At 40.3% G+C, this 26,711-nt stretch overlaps 2 protein-coding genes across 3 annotated transcripts in view; both read left to right on the top strand.

The window, feature by feature from the left end:
- Positions 1-18,445, top strand: part of pde4a (phosphodiesterase 4A, cAMP-specific) — a 38,009-nt gene extending 19,564 nt beyond the window's left edge. The window contains exons 1-15 of one of the 2 annotated variants that reach the window (XM_072369064.1): positions 1,763-2,788; positions 4,584-4,769; positions 5,125-5,161; positions 5,317-5,387; positions 6,188-6,237; positions 7,511-7,623; positions 12,493-12,586; positions 12,671-12,834; positions 13,212-13,310; positions 13,926-14,090; positions 14,196-14,295; positions 14,596-14,750; positions 14,852-14,974; positions 15,800-15,982; positions 16,205-18,445. In XM_072369064.1, the coding sequence (XP_072225165.1) occupies positions 2,595-2,788; positions 4,584-4,769; positions 5,125-5,161; positions 5,317-5,387; positions 6,188-6,237; positions 7,511-7,623; positions 12,493-12,586; positions 12,671-12,834; positions 13,212-13,310; positions 13,926-14,090; positions 14,196-14,295; positions 14,596-14,750; positions 14,852-14,974; positions 15,800-15,982; positions 16,205-16,705 (2,235 nt within the window). In that variant the 5' untranslated portion in view covers positions 1,763-2,594 and the 3' untranslated portion in view covers positions 16,706-18,445. Of the gene's footprint in view, positions 1-1,762; positions 2,789-4,583; positions 4,770-5,124; positions 5,162-5,316; positions 5,388-6,187; positions 6,238-7,510; positions 7,624-12,492; positions 12,587-12,670; positions 12,835-13,211; positions 13,311-13,925; positions 14,091-14,195; positions 14,296-14,595; positions 14,751-14,851; positions 14,975-15,799; positions 15,983-16,204 lie in introns of those variants that run through there. The other variant, XM_072369063.1, reaches the window with a different exon arrangement.
- Positions 18,446-20,880: 2,435 nt separating this feature from the next.
- prkcsh (PRKCSH beta subunit of glucosidase II) lies at positions 20,881-26,462 on the top strand. The gene is made up of 18 exons (XM_072369065.1): positions 20,881-20,995; positions 21,187-21,328; positions 21,473-21,589; positions 21,772-21,867; positions 21,953-22,010; positions 22,113-22,230; positions 22,468-22,597; positions 22,846-22,930; positions 23,330-23,408; positions 23,521-23,604; positions 23,685-23,855; positions 23,943-24,036; positions 24,272-24,341; positions 24,501-24,590; positions 24,682-24,756; positions 24,845-24,944; positions 25,025-25,184; positions 26,223-26,462. Exons 2-17 carry the CDS (start codon positions 21,235-21,237, stop codon positions 25,169-25,171), a joined length of 1,608 nt encoding a protein of 535 aa, XP_072225166.1. The 5' UTR covers positions 20,881-20,995; positions 21,187-21,234; the 3' UTR covers positions 25,172-25,184; positions 26,223-26,462.
- The last annotated feature ends 249 nt before the right edge of the window (positions 26,463-26,711 follow it).

The following is a 26,711-nucleotide window of genomic DNA, read 5'->3' as shown; positions in this document are numbered from 1 at the left end:
TAAAAGTTAACGCTTAACTGTGTGAGCACCTATCAGAAACACTGGTATGTGTGTGGTTTTTTTGCCTGAGTGTGGGGGTATGTGTGTGCATAAAGGGGTGTGCATGAGTCACTTTGAGAGGTTTCACCAGCTATTATTGAGCAGGGGCTCTGTATTTATTAGGAGATGCAATAATTGTCTCTTCATCAGCTCTCCTGAGATTACAATAGTAACTGTCAGTGAATCAGAATGCCTGGCATTTTTTTCCACTGCCTGTCTTTGAAAGACACTGTTCAAACAGGCTCTATGTAAGGTCTTTTCATGAGTGACTTTCCAAGATGAGTTCCACCATCGATCCCCAGTGCATCATAAGCAAACGCTAGTTTCTTTCTACCAGGAGGAGAAGGGAGGGAAAAAAGACAGACACAGAAGAAAGGGTAAACTACTGAATGTGGAAGGCAAGAGGAGAGGAGAAACAGCTTGACAAGGCATCTTATCTTCACTGTGTTCTTTGCTGTGCTCATGCTTTAAGCTGCCTGCTGAAAGGTGGAATTCATGCAGTCGTTTTTTTCCTTTCTTTTTTGTCTTTTTTCTTTTGCTGGCTGCTATTGCAGAAAAATGCTGAGGGAAAAACAGTTACTTCTCACAAGACATCGCATTTGTGCTCCCATCTGGTTTGTACAGAGTGTATACAGACACACGGAGCTGAAAAACATACGCAGAGTTTATAAAATCCAATCTGTATTACAAACATTGAGAAAAGGTTAGATCTGCTACCAAAAACAGAAAATGTTTGGGTGGAGTTTTCCACTCAGATGTGTCAGAAAGGGTGATGACATTTAATAAAGAGTCAATACTGCTGTAAAAGTTTATATTAACTGGCTGACATATAAGTTAAAATTTTTAACACGCATCTCAAACATTGGCCTGGAATCTGACATTGTTCTGAAGTGTATTTCTAAATGTCATTATTCAGGAAAATATCTCATTTCTAATGCTGTTGAAGGAAATGTTTTGTGATCATTGTTAAATTGCAACAAACATATTCAGTTTATGAAAACACAACTTTAATAGTGTTGTTTACACATTATGAATATCACTCTCCAGTGTCATTGATTGCTGGGGTAAAGCTAAACAGTGAACTTTGCAACTATTACAGAGAACTTTCTTGCACAACAATTTGACAAATTGCAGCTTTTCTTCTGTTCTCAAAGGAAATTGCTTAACTTCTCACTGTGTTGTTTCAAAATGCCATTTTGGTAATCTCAGGGTTAATCAAGTAGTTGCAAAACTATTAATCAATGTGTGCTGTTTTGAAAGAAATGAATGCCCTGGCAGAAAATTTGACCCATACAGTGGTTCAATGTCTCCAACTTAGTTTTCATTAACTCTGCAGCACAATAGTTCTCCATCTTGATTTGACAGTAGCGTGCCGGCATATGTATTGTATGAGAAACAACATATGTGTAAAACAGTTCCTGCTTTATCTATATCTACGAAGCCATCACTGAATCACTTGTGGTTGGCCTAATGCCACTCTTTGAAAGCTATTTCATGGTCTAATTGCTGCTCATTGAGAATATTAAGGTAGAACCGTGTCTGATCATTTCTAAAGGCCAAACTAAATGCTGTTGGTGAACAAGGCTGTTGATGTCAAAATACAAAATGTTTTGGTTGCAAACTTTGCACACTCTTTAGTGGAAAATGTAAACATTTACAGAGGGGTATGAATCAACCTGTTTTCCTCTGACTTTTCCCCCAGTTTTTCTCCCCCTCTTTCTGGGTTGTTTGTATTTGCTCTTCAAATCCTAGTTACAGAGGCTCTGCATGTTGCTCTGTTCTGGCGCCTGTGGTCTGTTTCTCTCACTGATCAGCCTTCCTGTTGCTGCAGAGGAACTGTCAGCAGTGAGATAAGGATAGTATGAGCACATACTTTTGATAGGAAAGCAAGGGGGAGACGAACTAACATTTACAAGAGGGTAAAAGGCTGGCTGGTTAGGCTAATTAACAAGGATTATCACAGTTTGCTTTTGCAGCATCGGGGTTTTGAGAGTTGTGACGTGAGAGCTGCAGGAAACTGGAGACCAGATGGGGGCAGAGGTTTGGTTTGGGCAGGCCCGTCCCTGACACAGCAGCGGGAGTCCCTCTGAGCTGCTGTGCTGAAATATCAGAAACTCTCCTTGAAGAAGCTGTCAGCACTGAGTAACAGACAAACCTTAAACAACCTGCACAAGCAAGGATTAAGGAGACAACCCAGGGAACAAACTGCAGTGGCAATTGCAGTTTTAGCATCCAGAGTCTCAGGATCACACAAGAGGATATGCATGTTGCTGAACTTTGCCTCTTCTGGCATAAGATACATGGGAGAGCAGGACTGGAGGAGGGGGAGGGTGTCAGGAACTGTTACTAGATCTTGCTAGATTGAGGACAGTTTGCAGCACGTACAGCTGGTGCTGTGGCTGTGTCTGCCTGAGACGTGTGTACGCAGCAAAAAGTGGATGAGACGGACTGCGTGGGAGAGGAGCAGTAATACAGAGTGAGACAGCCAGTTGTAAGTGGAGGCTGGGGGAGTTTTCTTTCGCTGGTCACCTCCAGAAGGCCCAGAGCTGGTAGCAATGAGTCAGAAGAAGCTGACACGACAGCTGAAATTGTGGGAGAGCACTGAGGGTCCACCTCCTGCCCCCTCGCTCACCTCACCTATATCACCAGAGGATCAATCACGCAGACATGGGGGCTCAGCTCTGTTTCGCCGTATGAAACTAAACCGTGAAATTCGAGAGCGCAGACGTTCATCTCACTGTATTTGCAGGTACAGTTGTGTCGCAGGCATGACCAAGCCTCCTTTGTTCCATTAAAAATTAGGCAATGTGATTTGTGATTCTTCTGCCTTAGTTCAGTTCAGGTATGAGAATTATAAACATTCATGCAATGTGACTGTAATGCTACCCACTACACAAGATTTTACAGTTAATCACTTCACCCTCACAGTGTATTAACCTTAGTCAGATGGATTAGATTTGGGTAAGCGCTGAATTCAGAATGCTGAAGTCTGATAATTACTCTCAGAGTTCATAGGAAAAATAAAAATGAGGATTAGCACTTGCAGCTTGCAGAGAGTCCCCCTTGGCAGGCATTTTGATGTGTTTTTCTTTTCTGAGGAAACTTGATTAATGATAATTTGATCTGAAGATATATTTACAAAGCACTGTGGGGAAAGGAGGGCATTCTAATTAGCCAATTCAGTATAGATTCTAAAAAATATCAGGCATGATTTTAGAAATAAAAAAAAAAGGCTCGGTAAGTTCAACAATTTAGAAAAAGTGGGGCGGTATATTGAGATAAAAGTGATCCTCCCTTAAAAATAGATGCTGCAACCACACTGTAGTGTGTTTACTTGTCTGTCTTTTATGTTCTAGCATCAAAATGGTGGGATTTTAGATTCTTAACTTATTAATTCTTAATTTAAGCTATTTTAGAGTGTAACACATCAAGGAGTATATCTTGCAACAAACTGTTACTTCAGTAGGTATTGTCCAAGAATTTCTTGGTATTGGATGCTACCCTCTAACATTCTGGAAAATCAATACTGACCTTATTTCTGTGTTCCAATCCAATCCTTCTTTGATCTAAGTCTGAGGGATTTTGTCAAGACATGCTGGAGAGTGAAGGTGCAGGATTCAGTGAAAAAGATGTGCTACTTGAGAAGCATGTTTTGTAACTCTTGGCAAAGATTATTGGTGAATGGACCGGGTCAATTGCTTTCAACTTTGTTGATGTGTCAGAGTGATGCTGTGTTTTACTTAAAAAGTAAAAGAAGAAGTAGAGAGAGATAAAAAAAAAACTGTAGATGTCTAAAATTTAGATGTTAATACCCAATTGGTGTCCAATTTCTCGTATCTAATCCTGAATAATGAATCAGCTTAAAGGTAGCATTTACTTCTGTGTTACTCTTCAAAATGCACCAAATAATACTGAGCTCTAATACATTTGCAAAACCATTTTTAAAGTGATGCAATTAAGTGCAAAATGGTTGATCAATGGAATATTGTGACACCACCACTGATGAGACAGTTCATTGTGTCAGCTGCACTGTGCATCTTCACTTATGAGATTAATGAAATAGGGACTCAATCATAGAAAAGAGCTTCACAAGATGACGAGAGGTCAAATCTCCAAGGGGAACCTTTAACACGTATGAGAGTTCTCAATCGATTAAAAGTTGATCTGAACCCTTGAGGTCTAAAAGAAATCAACCCTAATCAAAGATCTCAATAACTCCCAGCAGACAGTTTTGGCCATGGAGAATTTGGTTGATGTGGCCCAATTTCCTGACATAAAAATGACTGTGAAAATGTAGTGTAATTCTCAGAGCAGCCTTGTGGCAGTTTGCCAATCCAACATTACCGCAGAGGCACAACTGCATACATTCATGCTGTTAAATCTGTCTTCAACTTTTTCTCCAGAAAATACTACAAGCTGCTTTGCTTGTCTTTGGGCATCTAGGGTCATCTTTCAGCTGTTTATTGTTACTGAGAGATAAGGACAGTGCCAATATGAACACCTATATTAAATGCGACTACTAAAATCTCCTACTAATATTTCAGCTTTGATTCAGAGAATGGACCCTTACCAGGCCGCAGTCCCATGGATTCGCAGGCGAATCCTGGGTTGGTGCTCCACCCTTCGTTTCCCCAGAGCCAGCGCAGGGAGTCCTTCCTGTACCGCTCAGACTCAGACTACGACACGTCCCCAAAAACTATGTCACGCAACTCCTCTATCAACAGTGAGGGGTAAGCCATCATCCGTAATCCATCACACTGCAATCCATTCACACACATGGCAATAACTGCAAATCATCCCAATCTACACAGCAGAGGTTATGATTTTAATTATGCAAGCATTATGCTAATGACACCATGAGAGAGACATTAAGTTAAGTGCTGCTTACTGGCCCTTCTTTGAGCAAACCACCCAAACCTTTCCATTAGTGTTTATCAAGATTATTTCTCTGTTTAGATCCTCATAGGTCTTTCTAAACATCCAACTCACAACTATAGCCCCATATATAAACACTAACACTGAGCACAGCTGCCCAAACCACTCACATTTCTCTCATTCTTTGCATTTCTTCTTATGACTTTGCAGGCACGCCGAAGACATGATTGTCACCCCTTTTGCTCAGGTATGTACCCTTGTGCTTGTCTGAAATGCTTATTTTCTGAAAATGACTTAAAAAGGTGACAAATCAGTACAGTGAACTTGTCCCCCCTCCTCTTCCTGCTCCCTCCTTCTTGCCTACTCCTTCTTTCCCTCCTACGCTGTCTATCCATCCCCCAGGTGTTGGCCAGCCTACGAACTGTAAGAAGCAACTTCACCATCCTCGCCAATGTCACAACACCCACTAACAAGTCAGTATTATGCTGTCAAACACCCCTTCCCCCCCCCCCACTTGTGCTCGTCACGACTGCCTGCTTAGTTTGTAGTGTGTGTATGCTAATGTCTCCATTTCTTCACTCCCGTAGGGGAAACAATTTTAACCATCATGATTAACCAGTTTATGAGTATCAGACAATGCTCAAGGAAAATGTGATAAGCATCATTTGGCATATTTCCAACAAGCTGACTGAGAACTGAATGCACAAAGCTTCATGTCTCAAATGTTTGTCCCTGACTCCGTGCCCAGACTATGGAGACGGTCAATAATGCTAAAATTATTCTTCCTTGTAATGCAGTAGACAGAAGGAGCTTGAGCTGGCAGGCTTTTAGCTCCACGTCAATATGATATATAAAGCAATGCAGCACAAAAAATGATCTGCGTCTATAATTACACAGTGCTGGACCCAGAAAAAACCTCTTTCAGTACACAATTATAAAAGTATAAAAACTATTTGAAAAGTGGGCGGAAGTCAGGCTTTGTCTTTGACTATTTTTGGATACTTGAATATCTGAAGTGCATCAAGAGAATTCAAGGGATTACATTTTGAAGAGGAAGGAACACTTTGCTGGTCTATTCAATATTATAAATACATTTTGGTATTGACAAACAGTTGTCTTGTTTTGTGGGCATAAAAATGAATTGTGTCGATGCAAATGTTTAACTAAACCTTTTTGTTGCCTCATACTGTGACACAGACTGTACTTTTTTTGCCCCAGAAGAGGGCAGCAGTGTGCAGTCCTTCCTCTGATGTAATGATGTGTTTATCCACAGGAGGTCACCAGTGACAAGCCAACCCACCGTTCCCCAAGCTACACTCTCTGGTATGCTGTCAGCTAATTAAAACTCTTTGTCCAAGGAGTTTCCTTTTATGACACACTAAGGCTCCCACACACCTAAAATACATCACCAGTAATTAAACTGAAGTTTGGAACATCACATAATAATGTGCACTATCAGTGTTTGTTCCCCTGCCTACAATTTATGTTTGATGGATACTAAATAGTCACAATGCTCAAGCTATGATAAATATATGGGTTAAAAGGAAAATGAGGGTGGTTAACATCTTATGTCTGAATTGCATCATTTTCACTGAAACAGAAAATGCTTAATCTATTTTTATTTGTCAGAAGGTTATCTGCAAATACTTTGGAGGATAAATCTTTAAATCTACGCTGCAGAGAGCTGGATTGTTCAACTGAAAAACCTGATTATTTTAGTCTAGATGCCTAAAATAAGATGTAACCAGTGGAATTTATACATTTTTGACACATAAAAACAAAAGTTGGACATATTCATAGACTACATATATCATAGGCATGTTCTTCTGGCATCCCAGTTTCTGAATAAATAAGACAACAAGCAAATTTACATTTAAGAGTTGCGGTTGCCACCTTTTGAACTCAGATAATACATCTTGTTAATGGAGCAGAAAAACATGTATTTCTTTGATTCAGCTGTTGTTGAGTGTCAGTATGGAACAATACTTTTTGTTCTTGAGCTATTAAATTGTGTTGGACAAAGTGTCTTTTTGTATCTGTGTTAATTACTTGTTAACCCTCCAAAACCGAAGCACTGACAATTTCGAAGTAATTTTTCGTTATTTTAGTAAAAAATGCTTTGGACACTACAGTACAAGTCTAAACTTTAGACAGACTTGACCAGCCGTTATATACAGGGAAAAACAGCTAAGTATCCTACTTAGAATATTGTTGAAATCAATCTAAAAGGCAGAGTTAGGGGACGATCAGTTCGAGACAAATATGTTTATGTCTTACAGAATCAACATTTCCTCTCTGAGATGTTGCAGTGATTTTTCTTTTTTTGATTTTGATAAATATATGGTATGTCTCAAAAATGCAGGTCTAGAGTGCGCAGCTGAAGGTTAAAATTGTTGATTTTGGAATCAGAATTCTAAAAGCATACAATTTGTTTCTCTGACAGCCAAGTAAGATACTTTTCATCTCTTAAACAGTTTAGTGTTAGCTTACAGATAAAGATGATGGACAGGCATAGATCAGGTTATCAAGCAGCTTTCAAGACACTTCTGTGCACTTCTAATGTTGCTTTTATATATTGTCTGTGTGTCCTTGTCAGAGGAGACATACCAGCAGATGGCTCGGGAGACTTTGGAGGAGCTGGACTGGTGTCTGGACCAGCTGGAGACCATTCAAACCCACCGCTCAGTCAGTGAAATGGCCTCCAACAAGGTGCGCAGCTGTCCACACTCAAAAATGCTCATTCAAACTGTCACTGCTTGTCTTGATTACCTTGGTATGGTATAAACACCTTGATAAACAACTATAAACAGTTTCACATGTTTTTCTCCAGGCTTCCCCAACCCCTTTCGCGTGAAACTTGACGAAATTCACTTGATATTGCTAAACAAATGACTTATCTGCTGTAGAAGGAATCACAAGCTGCTTGTTCTGTTACAAAGAGGGACAATTTGTTGTCTTTCCTGGGTTTATTTTCAGTCTTGCAGTAATGTATCAATGAATAATTAATGTGCACTGTAGTATATTTCATGGTTGATGTGGTTGTATGACTGCAAGGCACACAGCCATGTTGCACTGGATCTTGGAAGACTTATGTTTTGCATGAGTATACATACATGCTTGTATGTATGAACATGGACAGGCTTCTTAAGGATGAATGCATTTGTATTTCTAGGAGAACGGGCACGGAAAGAGAGAGAGAGAGAGAGAGAGAGGGGAAGGATATGACAGGCTGTGGGTGGGGAGGACATGAGAGGAAGGGGGGGATAGGTCCTGATGCTGATGTCTCTGCTGTAACCTTGGTTGCTATCGAACAGCAGCAGGGTCTGCCCTTCCCTTTAAGTCATTGGCTTGTCACTCTGACCACAATACATGTGGTTTTGGCTACAACCAATGAAACAGAGGCAGTGTCTCTTTAACAGGGTTCTGCCTTAAAGAGACAGGGCCATGCACCTTGCTTGTTTTTGTTCCAGAAACTCATTCTATGTTGCACTTCACTATTGATAGATAAGAGTGTTTTGTGTTTATAATTAATTATTAATGAAGAGACTATGGGAGAAAAACCACAGAAGGATGAAATGACATAATTTTGTGTGGGCGTGCGTGTGCATGAGCAATGTGAAATGAAAAGTCTCCGGGGGTAAAGAGAGTCTCTGTGACTACACTGCCTTTCAGTGACTGCAAATGAGCTGCAGAAATCCTCGACACTGTGCCAACATGGAGGTGCACACATGAATATTCCCACTCAGTCTCTCACTCTTACTCACACCCTCGCTCACACACATATTTTCGACAGACGTACATGCTGTCCTGTCGCACATGCGCACTAAGCCTCTGACAAGAGCCAAGCAAGACACACACACATGCACGCGCCTGCAGCCACACTGCCTGATTAGCTTGCGAGGGCTGTCTACAGCATCCAGAGAAATGGCGCAAGAAGCAAAGAACTGGAGGAGGAACGACAGCCTAAAGCAGCAGGATTAGACCTCTGGCTTTTTGGCCAGCTGAGGCATGGACTGACTTGAGGCAGACGAGTAGGCTACAAAGCTATCAGTGTCTGTGCACTGACTGCGAGTAGCAGAGATCGGTGAGAGACGGCACAGGCAAGCTGATGCACCGGTAGGACTGGGCCGGGCCTTTGGATCTGTACCGTGGGGGAGGGGCAGGCGACGCAGGAAGAGGGAGACTGTTTTTCCTGACCACAGCTTTGGAGTGATTCTTCAGTCAGACCATCTGCCACAGGCCTGCCTTCACCCCTCTCTGTCTCTTTCTATCTGTCCCTCGTTCATTTTATCAATCCATGTTTTTGTCTCGCGTTATCAGCTGTACTCCCCCCCATCTCCTCCTTTTCCCAATGTTCCTGTTGTCATCCAAGATCCCTTTACCCTCGTCACTGGATATTGCAGTCATCTCTCACCTCCGTCACCTAAATCTTTTATAACTGTTTGTCAAGCAACTCAGCTCTTGCTACATCCTTTTTTCATTTGCATCTCTCTAAAATTGCCACTCATCTCTTCCATCAGTTCCTCTCTGTGTCCTTCAAACGGTCCTTCGCTCCCTCTCCATTTCCCCCCATCTTCACGCGTTCAGCGCCCATTCACTTTTACCCTGCAGTGACTATAGATTTGGGTCAGGCTGCTCAGCAAATGGGATGAGATGTAGTCTCCACAGCAGCCAGATCCAGGGGGCTCCTGGTCTGCTCATCAGGGGGACCCTCATCTGCTGACCACACTGAGGCTGGAGCCTAACTCAGGACTGACGGTGTGGCCTGCTTTGGAGTACTGCATGTAGGCACGGACAATCTGCACCAGCAGCCCCTACCCTAATCCCCTTCCCTTGTTCCTTCGCCCCATCTTGGGGCAGCCGTCACTCTGGAGTGTCCAGGTTTGGCTGGCTGTGGCCTCTCCCCACACACCCTGACGACACCCTCATGCCACTGGGGTACCCGCAGTGCCCAAGCTCCTCTTCACTACCGCACCCCTTGCCTGTGCCAAAGGCCCAAAACCCCAGTTCCCCCAGTTACCCTCAACATGGGTGTGGTGGAGGCCATTGACCCGGTGCCATCCCCCTGCCCCTCGCCTGTACCAGGGGGTTACAGGCTGCCCCGCTCCTCCAGCTACAGCCCCCTGCAGGGGAGGGCAGGGGCAGAGCTGGACCTTGGTGCGACTTCTGGAGGAGTTATGGAGGGGGGTGGGACGGCGGCAGAGCGCAGCACGCCCTTAGTGGACCTGTTCTGTGAGACCTGCTCCAGGCCCTGGCTCATCGGTTGGTGGGACCAGGTAGGATTAGGAGAGCTTAGAGAGCAAACAGGTTCTGGCAGTGCTCATCCTCAATAGATGCTATGGACACCTGATATGTTACAATTGTGCATGTTTAAACAAATCTTCCACTGGCTAACTCAACTTTTATGTGTCTTATTTTATTGAACAGAGGTGGTGTCCCTTTGTGAACATTATGTGGTTATAAGCGACAATCTTAAAAGTGCTACCTGAGATTCTTTATGTACACATGATTATGTGTTCAAGACTCATTATTCATGTGCTAAACATTTTGTTGGGTCTGACAGTGGTTATGTAAGAAACTGTTAGATAGAAACTGGTGTGTTCCTGTACATATTTTATACATTAATCCACTCAGAAGGAGAACTTAAACAGAATTTATTACTTCTGCTAAGAGTTTCCCAGATTTGCTAAGAAGCTCTTAAGAACTCTTAAGAGCTTCTTAGCGAGTCTGGGAAACGTGGCCAATATCAGTCTAATTATTCACCCTATACCTGATCTACATCTCTGTCCTATGAGAAAACACTGATTTGTTTGAAATATAAGGTAAGGCATAAGGCTTTGTGAAATAATCCAGCTTTCTTTAAATCAGTGTCTATGTTCTACAGTTGCATTCTACATCCCGCTTCCTCTCTCCTGTTGCCCTGAGGCAAGCCTCAATGCAAACTTAAGGCAGGCAGGTGTATTGTCAGTAATAGACAAGCTTATGATCTCTGGACTGAGTAAATGTCTCTGCTCTCCTTTTTTTAAATTCTGCAATCTGCATACATAAGAATGTATCAAATATGCCTGGAATTTTCTTTGATATGTTAGATTAGCATCTGATGTGGTATTCTTCCACTGAGCCATCAAAACAAAAACTTGCTAGGATTAAAGGATTTTATTTCCATACCTTGTTTTCATCTGAATAATGTTAAACAGGTTACAGCTCACAGCAGAGTTCCATTTTCCATGTGTATTTATATATATTAGTTTCTGTGTGCTATTTGTTGACCAGTTAGGAAAAGATATACCCGTACTGGTTGTCTGACATATGCAGGTGTGTAAGTGTATGTGCCCACAGTTGTGTCTGTGCAGTGTTTGCATGTTTGTTTCATTAGCAAGTGTCAGAGGAAGAGAGTTGTTTGTCCTGGCACTCGGACTGGCACTGTGAAAGTGTTGGTTGGCAGCTATGACTCAGCGTTACAGCATTAGGGAAGGAAAGAACAAGAGAGCCGAGGAGGGGGGATTCTGCAGCCAAAGTGTGCCACTGGGCTATAGATTTCCAGGCTTCTGGTGGCTGATTCTGCCTAACCGCTTCCATGGTTTGCTGTTGGAGAACCTATTTGCTTGTAACAAGCTCCAGACTCCATAGAACTGACTGGATGGTTGTGATGAAAAAAGTGAAAGATGGTGGCGAAACATGGAACTTGTGAAATGCCAGGAAGACAAAGTGCAGCGGGAAGCAGAGGAAGATTTGGGGTTGAAAGACAGTAATGAAGAGCTTTGTTTACCTTAAGAGTGAGGGAGGAGCACATATAGGCAACAGAGAGAAGTAGCGTAGAGAGGAGGAAGAGGAGGGGAGGGCTGACCTTGGTAAAGGTCAGAGACACTTGCCGACTCCCTCCGATTGTCATCCAAACAGCCACCGCTCTCACATCAAACTGAGGAACTGACTGTGAGGAGGCAGTTGCTATGGTAACTGCTCTGGTTGCCATGGAGATTGTTATGTGTGAAAGATCAGTCAGTAGGACACAGACTGAGGGGTCTGTCCGAATCGCATTGTGCCCTCTCATGACTTGTCTGACAGGGAAACCATTAAAGCTCCCAAAATCATGTTCATCTGAGAAAATAAAACATTACATAAAAGCTACGAGAAAATTCAGGAACAGTGTTTTTTTGTCTGTGAGGATAATGTATTTACTTGATCACATTTGTGTCTGAGACTAGCAGGTTTATGGGTAACACGGCAGATGCACGAGGAACAACTTGTGTAAAAATGGTACATTGCTGCGACACATCACTGAAAGTAAAACCGAGCTGAGATTTTGAACAGTCTGTTCTTATCTAAGAAAAGGAGGTGGGATGATTCATAATTGATTTTCTCACCTTTTAGAAGATGAGGCCGATCATTTATCGTCTCAAATTTGAATCGTAGGAATTTTTCTCTGCAAATGGAATCCAAAGAGCAATGTTAATAATTCTGGAGGTTTACCAATCTGCATTTCTATATTTTTGGATACATCAGTAACCCCTTATTTTTCTACAGTTTTACTACTTTTCAAATGATTCACTGATGTCTCTGTTTGTTTCCTTTCCTCAGTTCAAGAGGATGTTAAACAGGGAGCTGTCCCATTTGTCAGAGATGAGTCGCTCAGGGAATCAAGTATCAGAATACATCTCCACTACCTTTCTAGGTAAAGCAAACCTACCACGAATTTCTAATCCACCTCTTTAGACCTCAGATCAAATGGATGACCCCAAACTTTTGATCTATCCAGATAAGCAGAACGAGGTGGAGATTCCATCCCCGACCTTGAGGGAGAGGGAGAAGCCCATGTGTCACATCAGTGGTGTAAAGAAGCTCACGCACAGTTCCAGCCTATCCAACTCCACCTTGCCTCGCTTTGGCGTGAAGACTGAACACGAGGATGCGTTAGACAGAGTAAATGAGTGGAAAAACAGCACAAGAGATCTTAGTTATTGCATAGAAACCCACAAAGCAGATGAAAGTAATAAAAGATGCCTAAAGATAAACAACATGGATTTCCTACTACTCTTCACACTGCTGCCTAACACTTTAATGTTATATAACATAACAAATATATTAATAAGAGAAGGAACTTTTTTTCTAAATAATGAAATGTATTGTATTGAAGAAAAAACTCTCCACAACCACTTATCAAGGAAAGTTTAATAGTTTATTGAAACTTCTCAATGATCAAATTTTGAGGCAAAGTCCTGTTAAGATTAGCATTAAAATGGGGGGAAAACTGCATGAGTGTTGTACCTATGTGTGTTAAAATTGTCCTGTGTCTGCAGGAGCTGAACGACTTGAACAAGTGGGGCCTTAATATCTTTCGTGTGGCAGAGTTCTCTAATAATCGACCTCTCAGCTGCATCATGTTTGCCATCTTCCAGGTGAGACAGATATTAAATACAGACAATAGCTTATGCAGTAGCCTATAACATGTAGTACGATTGTTCAACACTGTCTCACGTCACTGCATAAAACTAATCTTTTGATTAATTTCTTTTGGAAAAGGCTTTTTCTCCTCTGTTGTGTTCATAGACACATTTAATATGCAAGTACAAATCATGGGAGTTGGGAGCATAAGGCAGACGTTTGAGTGCTAAACATGACTAACAACGAAGAGTCCATGTCTGGCTCCTGTTTGAATCAGTAGTTTTTACACTTTGGATTATGTAAAGCCTAATGTTCGATGTTAGATTTGGTTGCAGTTATAAAAACATTGTGTCTTTTCATAAATAGATCCTTTCACAACGTTTACTGCATGTTGGAAATGCTTCTTGGATAGCTAACAGTGAGGGACAAGTCCGCAAAAGATGCTAAATGTAGTGCAGCAAGGTCAGACACTGACCACTGAAATACATTCCTTTGAAAGCAGTGATGGGTGTTCTCATTTCTTGTCCTTCTCCAAGAATGAATTGTTTTCGTTTTAAGTCTCTCTCACTTTTTACTGCAAGTCTGGGCTGGACTGTAATAATGACCTCTGTGGACTGTCCCTGCTGCAGGAGCGAGACCTTCTGAAGACCTTTCGGATCCCTGTGGATACATTTGTCACCTATGTGATGACCCTGGAGGACCACTATCACGCCAATGTGGCCTACCACAACAGCCTCCATGCTGCTGATGTCACCCAGTCCACCCACGTACTGCTGTCCACACCAGCTCTAGATGTAAGTATCTGCGTTAGTCCATTTGACTTACCAGTGCCAAAAGCATATCACCACAAGGACCTAACACAAAACTAATTGTTTTTCCATCTTTTATTTCTCTGACAGGCTGTATTCACTGATCTAGAGATATTAGCTGCATTATTTGCTGCTGCCATTCATGATGTAGACCATCCAGGAGTGTCTAACCAATTCCTCATAAACACCAGTGAGTAAAAATGAGACAATAGGAGGAAACGTTTTTCAAACAAAGGACAAATATTTTCTGAATATGACTGATGTGATGTATGTTGTGTGATACCAGGAAAAGGCCATAATCAGAAGAAACAACCAGTATCAAATTTCAGTATCAATCACGTCATTTTTCATGTGATTTTTGATAGCGATGATGAATTAATGAGTTAATACACCATTAATAGCTTTTTGAGTCAAAATACTTTAATTCACTAATCAAAACACTGGAAAGTACATTTTTTGACTGGTACTTGTTGCATGGTGATTCCCTCAGACTCAGAATTAGCCCTAATGTATAATGATGAGTCTGTGCTGGAGAATCATCACCTGGCTGTGGGCTTCAAGCTGCTTCACGAGGACAACTGTGACATCTTCCAGAACCTCAGCAAAAGGCAGAGGCAGAGCCTGAGGAAACTTGTTATTGATATGGTAACTGTCTGACAACATACTCATTTTGTATTAGTCTGCTGTGTCCTTTCTACATATATCTATTTTTCCACTGATAAATTCATATCAATGTTGTTTTCCAGGTTTTGGCCACAGATATGTCCAAACACATGAGTTTGTTGGCAGATCTCAAGACTATGGTGGAAACCAAGAAAGTGACAAGCTCTGGAGTACTTTTGCTGGACCACTACACTGATCGAATACAGGTTCGATTTTTCAAGTTTCAGTGGCACAAACAAATTCAATCAAGAATGGCCATTCAGCAGAAGTTCTTATCCCGATTCAGCTACAAGGGGGAAAACAAAATCAGTTGAAGCTTTGAGAGGACACAATTGGTAAAGGAAAACAAAAAGCTTGTAGTGAAGGCGTGACTGGATGTAGACACTGATTTGTTGGAGTTAAGGGATTTCTGATCCACATGACACAGTTGTTTTGCTGGGGAACTGGAAGAAGCATCTTAGGAGAAAGCAGTTTTTATATATAATTTACACATGGTCTATAAATTGCAATGTTGCATATTATCAAGCATGGATGAGGTATCTGTCGCTCTTTTTTTGTCAATAAAGACAACAATATTTTGTGTTATTCCAAAAGATTGTGCAGAAATGAGGAGCACCACACACTTTTGGAAAGTGATCATTGTAAACCACACAGTGATGTATTTTACTCTAAAAGTGTCACTAATCCAAGTGTCGCCAAATGCAACAGCCTTCGCTTTTATGATGAGGATCATTGAAAGGAAGCTATAAGAACATGTCTCAATCTCTGCAAGAGCGTAGGAGAGGGTTGCTGACAGCCTCCACAGCAGCAGGGCAACTGTCTTTTTTAGCAAATTATCCACCTAAGTGTTCAACAGGTTGTTCTATGATAGCTATAAATTCAAGCATTTTTGAAGGAATGTCAAAAGGTTTATTCTAATTTGTGACATCTGATGCATTAAAAGCAAATGCATATTGGAAATCCTGGGAGATATACAGTCTATGCATCTATGGATATATATTGTCTGGAGGTTAACATATGAGTTTGTGCAGGTATTGAGGAACATGGTGCACTGTGCTGACCTGAGCAATCCTACGAAGCCTCTGGCTGTGTATCGACAGTGGACAGAGAGAATCATGGAGGAGTTCTTCAGACAGGGAGATAAGGAGAGGGAGCGAGGAATGGAGATAAGTCCCATGTGTGATAAACACACTGCATCTGTGGAAAAAAGCCAGGTAAATGATTAGCGGTAAAATACATATATTGATACTACTCTGTACACAGTTTGATAACTGGTAGTACTGTATGTGGTGTGATAACTACAGTGCAGTAGTTGATCTTGTCGCTCAGATCATAGCAGTTAACTTTCTGCATTTTTAATGCTGATTTGCAGGGAGCAGAGACACTGCTGTGCTTGCTTGAGTCATGTCAGTCATACTGTTTTTTTCTTGATATAGGTGGGCTTCATTGACTATATCGTCCACCCACTGTGGGAGACCTGGGGGGACCTTGTGCACCCTGATGCCCAGGAAATCCTGGACACTCTGGAGGACAACAGGGACTGGTACCATAGCACTATCCCACAAAGCCCCTCGCCACCTCCTGTGTGCCAAGACAAGGATATTAAAGCATGCATAGACAAGTTTCAGTATGAGCTCAGCCTAGAGAGCTCCCAAAGAGAACAGGGAGACACGGGTGAAAAATCCACACCAAACCATGTGGCACAGGACTGCAGTGACAGGGACAAGGAGGGTAAAAAGGAGGACCAAGAGGACATAATGGCAGAGGAGGAAAACGAGGACATAATAGAGGAGGAGGATGAGGTGGCTATGGAGGAGGAGGAAGTGGAGGAAGAGCTGAAAACTCAGTTGGGTGATGGCTCGGAAAAGGAAAGACTTTCTGACACAAGTCCTGTAGAGGAAGAGGAAGATTCTTCTTCACAAGCTGAAGATACATGAGTCCTGCTCCTGTTTCTCCCTTCTCACTTGCACACATTATCTTGTTCATCCTTTCAATGGCCAAACCAAGAACAAATAAGACTGCAATGACAATACAGACCTTTAAATATATTTTTCAAAAAGGGAATAAATAAAATTGCTTAAAGAGAAGCTAATTACACAGCAACTGTAGATTTGGAGAGGTGGGAAGTCCTTCGACTGATTTCACAATGAACTTAAGACTAAGAGGAATTTAAGTGAGCATTATCGATGGGCAACTAAAGACAGCGTAGCACTGCGGTGACTGGAATGCACATAAATAAACACACATCAAGTGACACATGAGAACACACAAAAACAAGAACAGGAGCAAGTCATGTACATGCATGCAGCAGTCATGCAGTATAATTGTAGTTCACATGTACCCAGTTCTTTTAAGAAAATGCACATACTCACAAATACACGCCCACATACGTACACACACACACACACACACACACACACACACACACATACACACACTTGACTGTTTGTATGTGTGCATTAACACAAGGGACATTGATCAGTAATGAATCTCTTTGGAAAAAGCCATCCCTTAATGGTGTATTAACTAGTGTTCAGTCAGTATTAGTAATTTGTGTCTGTTAGAAACTAAATAGAAACTGTTCTCCTCAGAGAAGCTCCACATCTGAGTGACGTTTTTTTCCATTTCTGTCGGAAAGAAAAATAAGAAAATCCACAGAGTTGGAGGAGAAGAGGGGATGGTATCGAAGAAAAGGAAGATGCTGCGATGAAGGGACCATCAGGTCCTGTATCCCTTTTCCCTTTACAAGCAGAGTGCTACTGGTGCAAGATGGCTCTGTGCCTTTCTGAAACACCAGCTTCCTGAATGGAGCTGTCGTGAAGCAATGCATTGTGGGACAGGGAGTCAGATTTTGTTATAATTTTTGATTGTCTCTTGATAAAGATCTATCTTTACTGTTCATGGTATTGTGGGGTGTAATTCACACGTACAGTTTCTGTGGTGATATGTTTTCGGCTGTAAGTCTTCCTTTGTTGCTCTTCTGATAATAGTACAACTCAGAACTTTAGATACAGAGCAATCACTAACACCAACACAACCACCAGGGGACTCTTTTCAGCTTCTTTTTTTTTTTTTTTTCCTATTTGAATTATTTCTTTTTAACTTTATGAGAATAAGCCATGTGATGCTTTGAAGCATACGTTTTGCCTATTTTATATATTTAAATGTTGCCGAATACGTTGAAGCGGTACAGAATTATTTCATCAACGGAACATGTTTTCATTTGCTGTCTCACACCCACTTGCACTGTGTGTTTTTGTCTCCTCATATGTGACAATTCTCACCAAAGTAAAGGATAAGAAATTTTAGTGGGTGAAGTAATTTTAAGGAACACAGATGAATAAGGAAATCAGGGAGGCAGAATGTCAGGGAAAGAAGTGTAACTTGGCCAAATGGAGGTCTGGCAGTCCCTAATCATCCTTGCTATGTTTGATGGTTTTTTTGCCTTAATGTCTGATGCAGGATACCTACCTGCCAGTATGTAGATTTATAAGATATATTATAGATATCCTAGTATATTTATATCATGTCTATATACTTATTTCTGTGAGTATTGGTGTGTCTAGACACAATGTATCCAGCATTGCATTTTGGAAGGAAGGGATAAACATTGCTGCCAGTTATTTGTTATGTTGTTGCTGTGCTTGGACCAACATAAAGAATGTGTTGTTTCTTAATCAGAATGGCATATTTTAGCTACTTGAGAGCATTCAAAGAAAACAAGAAATATGAGTTAAGATTGTGCAGGTTGTAGAGATCAGTCTTAAGTAAGTGAGTAACAGTATGAGACAGCAGGATGTTAAAGTTGTTGTCATGTGTTATTGTTCACTCGTTGGCATCACCACATCTTGTTGAATGGTGTTCAGGATTTGATCTGCACAGCTTAAATGGGTCAGTGTTTGTTTAGATGTTTGTTTTCCACAGGGTAAAAAAAAAAAAAAAAAGTATGAACAGAGTGTGTGGTTCTTTGAATGGTAAGAGCAAGTTTCTGCAGGTCAGTAACTGAGCTTATCTGAAGACACCACAACTTGGTGCATCAGAAGCCTGTGTGTTTGACCTGCTCCATCGCAGGATGGGGCAGAGCTGCGAGGCCACCACACAGGCTTTTCATCTGGTGGAATGGGAATCCAGAATTACTATTGCAGTTACTTAAATAAAATATTCCCATATGCACTGGCCTTTTACTTTAAACATGTTGCTTTATTTTTGTGGCTTCTTGTTCTGTCATAAGCTATAAAAACATTAATATTTAATTGCCATACAAACACAATACTGTAGCAATTGTTTCTTATTAAGGAAATTATTCATTTGATTGATTGCTGCCATTCTTTTTGAATAATGAAAAGAAAACCATGGGAAATGTTTTCTTTGAACAGTTTGTGTACAGTTTATTTTTATATCATTCTGGTGGATGGTCTGGAAAATGAATCACGTGTTGATGATAAAGCTATAATCATTACCACTCTTGTACATAATGTAATAATGGATTGTAAATTAGAATTTTATCGTAATGATTGACAAATTACTTAAAATTGTTGAGTGAACCACTGAGACACTGCGCGCCACATCTTCACTTTTTCATTCTCTCATTATATATTTCCTCACTTGCAATCACACTGTCATCATTTTGAATTGTGCACATTTATTGTTAAAATCAAATAGATTTGTACCAGCACTTTATTTAATCAGGTCTTGAGGCAGACAGTTTCAGGTAGTGTATGGTCTGTGGTGGTTTAGTTCTAGACAGCCAACCCATTGACATCATTCCACTGGGCCAAATTTGAAAACTTCCATTGTGCAGCCACCAGTAATGATAACCCCTTTCTTTGGGTATAATAAGTCTTTTGAAAAAAATCTAGTTGCCCTCTTTTAAACAACCTTGTGAGATTTAACTTGTTTGACTTCAAAAGTCAAAAGAAGGCTGATATAATCACGTAGGTTGTGTTTAAAGAAAATAAATGTGTCTTTATCTAACTTGGCCATTTCCAGCACTACAACCACCTCTGTTTCTTAGTAATTTTAATCACTATCTAGCCTGATAGCCTATATGTCCATCCCATGGTGGCCTACTTAGCTGGTTCCCATTGGTGTTGCTGTCAGGTAATGTTATGGCAGACTGACTCCTTTAGAGAATGATTCTCTGGGCTTTAACTCATGTGTTTGATCACCAGTAAGAGAGATTATTCAAGGGAAAAAACATGAAATGATTGTAATATTTGTAAATGATCTTGCTGTAATGTGTAAAATGTGTCCAAGTTATTTTTTATTATATTATTTTTATGAAAGTTTTTCCTCTTAACAGAGCTGATGTGTCATTTTGTGAATAAATGCATTTAATAAGCAAACATCTATATATAAATCAATACTATAGTATATCAGTATATTTTTCTTTTATTTCACTGTTCAGTACTGTAAAGTGTGTTAAACATACAAATAAAGCAAGATTTTTATATAAAATGCAACATCACTGTCATGTTTGCATCTGCACTATGCATCAATTAGTTCAGGCACGTTCAGGAGCTGAAAAAACCAAGACGATACTATTGACTAAATATTGTTGATGACATCCCAGATTGGCGAGGAGCTCCCAAAAGCTCAACTGATTTCAAGCATTCATTTTACTGTTAAGCAACTCTGTATTTGGACTTTGGAAGTTTTCAGGAGCTCTGTACCCACATACACACACTCTCTTTTTCACACTAAAGTCTGCTTTGATATTCAATGCTATATCTGTTTTAGCATCATTTGTGTTCATTTAACAAACTAAGATTATAGATTAATTGTTTAACATAAGAGCACTGTGTGTAAAGGCCTATGTAATGAGTGGTGGACAATTAGAAATAACCATCTTCTTTGACATTTCATTTGTTCATCTGTTTTCATGTTTACAAGGTTAAAAGGGTAAACTGCAGCAGGCACCTTTGTCTGCCTCTGACTAGCATGAGATGGCTGCAGCTTCCTCAAATATACCCAGAATCCTCTACTTCAGACAAGAGCAACTGCGCTACATGTTTTTCGCCAATCACCGGAACTATAGAAAGTGAGATCCAATCAGAGTGAAACAAGACAGAAGAGGTGAGAATATGCGCATGCGCTTGGTAGATACGGAACTTTGTAATGCCACCGGTAATGATTAGCTGTTAGCTTGTTCAAAGAAGAAATCAATTACAACATTTTCACTGGCTTTTGCTGTTTCATAGCGCTTTCATCCTAGAGGTATTTTAAAGGTATTGTAAAAAATATAATAACAATTGTTGTTTAAGATTTGCTTTTAACTGTTAGCTAAATGTGGTAGTTAGCAATGAAATCAGCTCGAGCTAACCACCAAGTCGGACTTTATTTCATTATCATTATACTTGTTTTAAATTGGGTCTAAGGCCCAGTAGTGATTGACCTGCGTTACTTATTTGCTTGACAGGTGGTTTCGGCGCTGCTGCGTTGTGCTTTTTATTACAAAAAGTGTATCATGGAAACGTCTTGTCGATACCTGCTGCTGGTCCTGCTGTGTGCGGGAGCCTCAGCTGTGGAGGTTCAACGTCCTCGCGGTGTCCCCTTATCAAGTAAGCGTTTGTCATTTGAGTTTAGATGAAATGCATCTGTAAATGCACCTTTCTGTGTTATGCTGGGTGGAGGGTTCTAATTATATCGCTGTGGTTTCAGAGATGTGTAGTTGCTCTCACGACTCCTATGTTAAACTTGAACAGATCGGCAGTTTTATGAAGAGGGCAAACCTTTTACTTGCCTGGATGGGTCCCGCACCATTCCCTTTGACAGAATAAATGACGACTACTGTGACTGCCAAGATGGGTCAGATGAGCCAGGTGTGTATATCCTGCAAGCTGGAGATTACTGTTCTGTTCTGTTAGTCTTACTGTTCTGTACATGCTTTCTTTTTTAAAGAATCGTATACTTAACATCATTAAATGTTTCTTATACATTTGTGAGGTGTACTGAGTCTTGTCAAAGTTCAACAATATGTCTGTAAACACACTTTAATTTTCAGGCACTGCTGCTTGTCCCAATGGCAGCTTCCATTGCACAAATGCAGGTTTCCGATCTGGATTCATCCCTTCCTCCCGAATTAATGATGGAATCTGTGGTATGAATTTTAATCAGTGTAGAGAATTTCTTTTCAGTGGTGTTTTGTGGCCAGTTTTTTTCTAACTGTTAAGTTTTCTCTGTAGATTGCTGTGACACTACAGACGAGTACAACAGTGGAGCTGCCTGTCAGAACACCTGCAGGTGAGGATGTGTTTGGATTATAACTCCTGAAACTGTATGTGTTAAATGTTTTTTATTGAGAAAAAAAAAAGATGAATAATTTTTCTATTGTGCGTTTTGTAGGGAGTTGGGTCGCAAGGAGAGAGAGAGCCTGCGGAAAATGGCAGAAATTGCAAAGGAAGGCTTTTTGCTTAAACGTCAACTTATCCAGGAGGCCAAACAAGGTCTTGAGGAAAAGAAGGTATGATTAAAATAACCTTTGGTTTTTATGTGTGCTGGATACAAGATCCAACCAAAGAGAGCAATATTGGCCTGGTCTTGAATTTAAGATTACAGTAAAGCTACTGGTGCCATTCCTTTGTAGATTTTGTATTGAATACATTGCTATGTGAATTGTGGTGTTTTCTGTGCTTTTTAAGTTTTCAGGTATTCTGCAGTTCACGTTTTGTTAAATATGTAATTTGCTTTGATTCAACAGGCCAAACTTGCAGACATCCAGGGCAGTAAGAAGGATCTGGAAATGAAGGTGGATGCCCTGAGGACAGTTAAGGAGACTGCAGAGCAGCCAGAGAAAGAGGCTAAAGAGCGTCAACTGGCGGCTTGGGAAGGTAAAATAAGATTTGAAAGTATAATACCATCTACTGGCTGTAAAGTGCATTACATCATACTGCACACCTAATTTTAACTTTACAAAATAAGTTTTTTTTTTTCTACTTGACAATGACACTGGATACTATAGCAGCAGTAGACAAAAGTCGCTCATCCACTGCCTCTAACAGGAAACTTGCCACGCAGTGATACAGATTTTGTGCAGTAACAATCACTCGTAACGCAGATTTAAATGTTCTTGTTTTAGAACAAAAAGCAGTCATTCGCATGGAGAAAGACAAGGCTAAAATGGCTGAGATCTTTCTGGAACTTGATGATGATGCAGATGGCTTGTGAGTACTGACATTCTCCAGAATTAACATCATCCATAAGGAAGGAAAAGTGGAAAAGCTCAACGCTGACAGCTTTAAAGCAAAGTTGCCATATGTTTAAGTGATGGAACCATATTTATTTTAAGTCGTCTCTCGGATGATTGGGTTGTAATACACAAAAGAACCTGCGTTTTTGCAACACATCAAAATGCCACCGTAATCTTAATATTTTCTGCACTACAATCTTTTGTGGATAGATTATAATTTACATGGAAAATGTATTTTTCATAGAGTTTTGCTGATGGTTGCTGACACCATAATTATTTATTTTTGTCTTTGGTTTTATTATCTGACTGGTAGAAATGAAAGGATTTGTTACTGTAACTAAATGAATAATGTATCTTAATTTGTACATCTCAGTGTTTCAGTCGCTGAGCTTCTGTCCCACTCTGAGCTTGACACAGATTCAGATGGTTCATTCACAGAAGCAGAGGCTCAGGTAAAACTATTATCTCTCTAAACTTATCGAATACAGGCATTTCTGTGTAAAGCTGTAACACATCATAAGGAGCTGAACATCACATTGTAAGTATTGTCTTTGACTTCTATAGGGACTGCTCGGTGGAGTGGATAAAGTGGACACTTTAGCATTTGAGTCTGTTTGGAGTAATATCAAAGAAAAATATGTGTCTGAGGTAAGAACCTTTAAGTTCCTCTTTTAAACTCCCTGGAACAAGTTGCTGTTTCTCTAAATTTGTGACTTTCTTTGCATCAGTCTAACGCAGACATCCCAGCTCCAGTGGAAACTCCACAGGAGGAAACAAAGGAGGCAGCCTCTGACAACGACTCTGAGCAGTACCCTGATGATGACATACCAGAGGAAGAGGATGAAGACGATGAGGAAGATGATGATGATGATGACGACGTGGACGAGGGAGACTATAAGGTAAGCTTTCTCCTTGAGTTTCTCCTTGAGATTTATGTTGGATGGTTTTATTTCATTGAGTCACTTTGAACTGTGCTTGTTTTTCAGGTTCCTCCCACGAAGCAGACTCAAGAAAAGAAGGACGAGGATGATGAGGGAACTATGCCACCTTATGACCAAGAAACGAGGAACCTCATCGATGGTAGGTGAACGCCAATTTATCCAAACCAGTCCTGAGCAATTGAGTCAAACTGTCTTTTTTATTTATTTATTTATTTATTTATTTATATATATATATATATATATATATATATATATATATATATAACATTTTATTATATACATTTTCAAAATGTTGTTTAATTTCAGACTTTTTATATGTTTGACTAAACTTGCTGGGAGGTACTGTATAATTTAGCTGTGCATTTGCTTCTCAGCTGCTCAGAAAGCCAGGGATGAGTTTGATGCGGCTGAGAGAGCTCTACGGGAGGTGGATGACCAGACCAGGTAGGTCTTCAGACAGAATATAAAGTTTCTTTTCCAGTAGTCCAGCATTTGTCACCACAGCTGGAGTTTAACTTTCAGCTATGGTGGTGATTTTGGTTGACAGCCAGTAAGTTTTTTATATATATATATACTTATTGTTTCTCTGGTATTAATTTGCAGGAACCTTGAGAAGGAAATCTCTTTTGACTTTGGACCCGATGCTGAATTTTCCTACCTCTACAACCAGTGCTATGAGCTGACTACAAGCGAGTATGTACATACTTTAATTTTGTGAAATATTTAGCATATATTTGTCATAAGTTCTTAGTGCTGAAGGACTAAATTTATCTTGCGCTCATAGGTATGTCTACAGGTTTTGTCCATTCAACAGAGTTTCCCAGAAACCCAAGTATGGTGGATCAGAAACTAATTTAGGGTAAGGAAATATCTGTGGTCTGCTGTAAAGCTTACTTTACTGTTTGCTCCACCGTTGACCCGCATTTTTCACCACTTTCCCTTTTTAGAGCATGGGGAAAATGGGCAGGTCCTGAGGATAACATTTACTCTGTGATGAAGTATGAACATGGAACAGGGTGCTGGCAAGGCCCTAACAGATCCACCACTGTGAGTCAACCATTCAGCCGAAATATAATTGTTTCCTCTTGGACAACACACTAAAAATATACCTCTTTACTTTATTTCAGGTTAAGTTAACCTGTGGAAAGGAAACTGTTGTGACATCTACCTCAGAGCCCAGTCGCTGTGAGTACCTCATGGAGTTCATCAGCCCTGCTGTGTGTCAGGAGCCCCCGAGCCTGGATCCACTGGACAATGAGCACGATGAACTCTAGTTTCTCTTGATTTGTGAGTAATTTAAACTTTTCCCTCTGTTTTTTTACACCTCTTTGATAATTTCAGGGTTAAACTACAACTCTGCTTATTATGTGGTGGTCCCTTTAGGATCTAAAATGGTATTAGTTGTTCAGAGGAATCATGTTTGGAGCATTCTGCAATCGGTTCATTACCATTACTGAATGATGCATACTGAGGAAGTTTAAAGTCTGTAATGATCAAAGCTGTACAGCATGAGGGTTTAGTATTTCAGTAATTTGCTTTGAAAGAAATCCGTTATGCAGTTACAGCTTCAATTTAGAGGAAGAGCAGGACAACAGCAAGACAAAGGTAATGACAATTTGATTTGAGTTCGTTTTAGTGATTAAGAGGATTAGAAATGAACCAGTGGTAACAATTTAATTGTGGCTGATGTGAGTTGGATGAAGACATATAACACACTTGAATATTGGGAGCAATTCTTCAATTGACATTTTCTCTGTGCTCATGCAATTTTGCATCCTTCCTTTCCTTACTTTCTTTACAGTTCATCCTTTAGCGCTTTATGGTTGTTTAATAGTGAGGACATGGGTGTAAAACCTGGCATTACATTTAGTAAGCTTACCTACATGGCCTACCGGTGGTGCCATATAGACGGAAATGATTTCCGGTGCAGCCTTTCTTCAAAATGACTGCAACGCTGCTCTTCGTCTTTAAACTTGATTGGTTAAATTTAATTTAGCTGTATCCTTACTTTTGTATATGATTGATATACAACATTGCAATCTTGATTTAAGGTTTATTTTATGTTAGCACAGATGTTTTTTTGGTTTGTCAAGTTAAGCGTGTAGGTGAGTCTGTTACATAGTTGAGACTTAATTAAGATGCTGTGATCCTAAATCAGCACAGCATCAAACCCAGATGTAAGCTATACATTGGACAAACCGAGATGCTTACTCTTTGCAAATGAAATCTTTTGGGATCTATTAAGAGAAATAAAAGAAATAGTCTAGAAATGCATTAGTTAATCAATCAAATGGTCAAAATAAATATGGATGTGCTGTGTTGCAGGTTGCTTTCGAGGGACCACAGTAAGTGCAGCATTATGAAGAGTCCATACCGTGAGCAGCTTCACTTCAGCGTCTCTTTTCATTTGAAGATAAATTCTTGGAAATTCCAATGAGTAGCTAGTTGTAAATTGATCACCACTTCCAGCTTCCACTGTTTCCCTGTTGTTTTGATTCTGTGTTTTATTTCACATGTAGTCTCATTCCATTGTTTTCAAATAAATAAAATACTCTTTTTATCATATTTCAAACCTCTGTCAATTTTTACTCTACCAGTCTAGCCTTTCTTTCATAAATATACACTCTGATCCATAATTTCTACCATATTCCGACATTTTATTGCATACGGTTGTTGCTTTTTAATCCTTAAAGCATGCAGTCGAGCAAAAACTCAAGCCTTGGGTACTGCGAATACATTGTGGATGAATGTCATTCTTTATGCATGTGTGGTCATGATGTTCAGCATTTATAGTTTGGACAGTCAATGAAAATC

Source organism: Leuresthes tenuis, unplaced genomic scaffold (genome assembly GCF_036924035.1).
Source record: "Leuresthes tenuis unplaced genomic scaffold, fLeuTen1.0.hap1 SCAF_17, whole genome shotgun sequence".
Taxonomy (NCBI): domain Eukaryota; kingdom Metazoa; phylum Chordata; class Actinopteri; order Atheriniformes; family Atherinopsidae; genus Leuresthes; species Leuresthes tenuis.
This window is presented reverse-complemented; position numbering and strand designations above follow the sequence as displayed.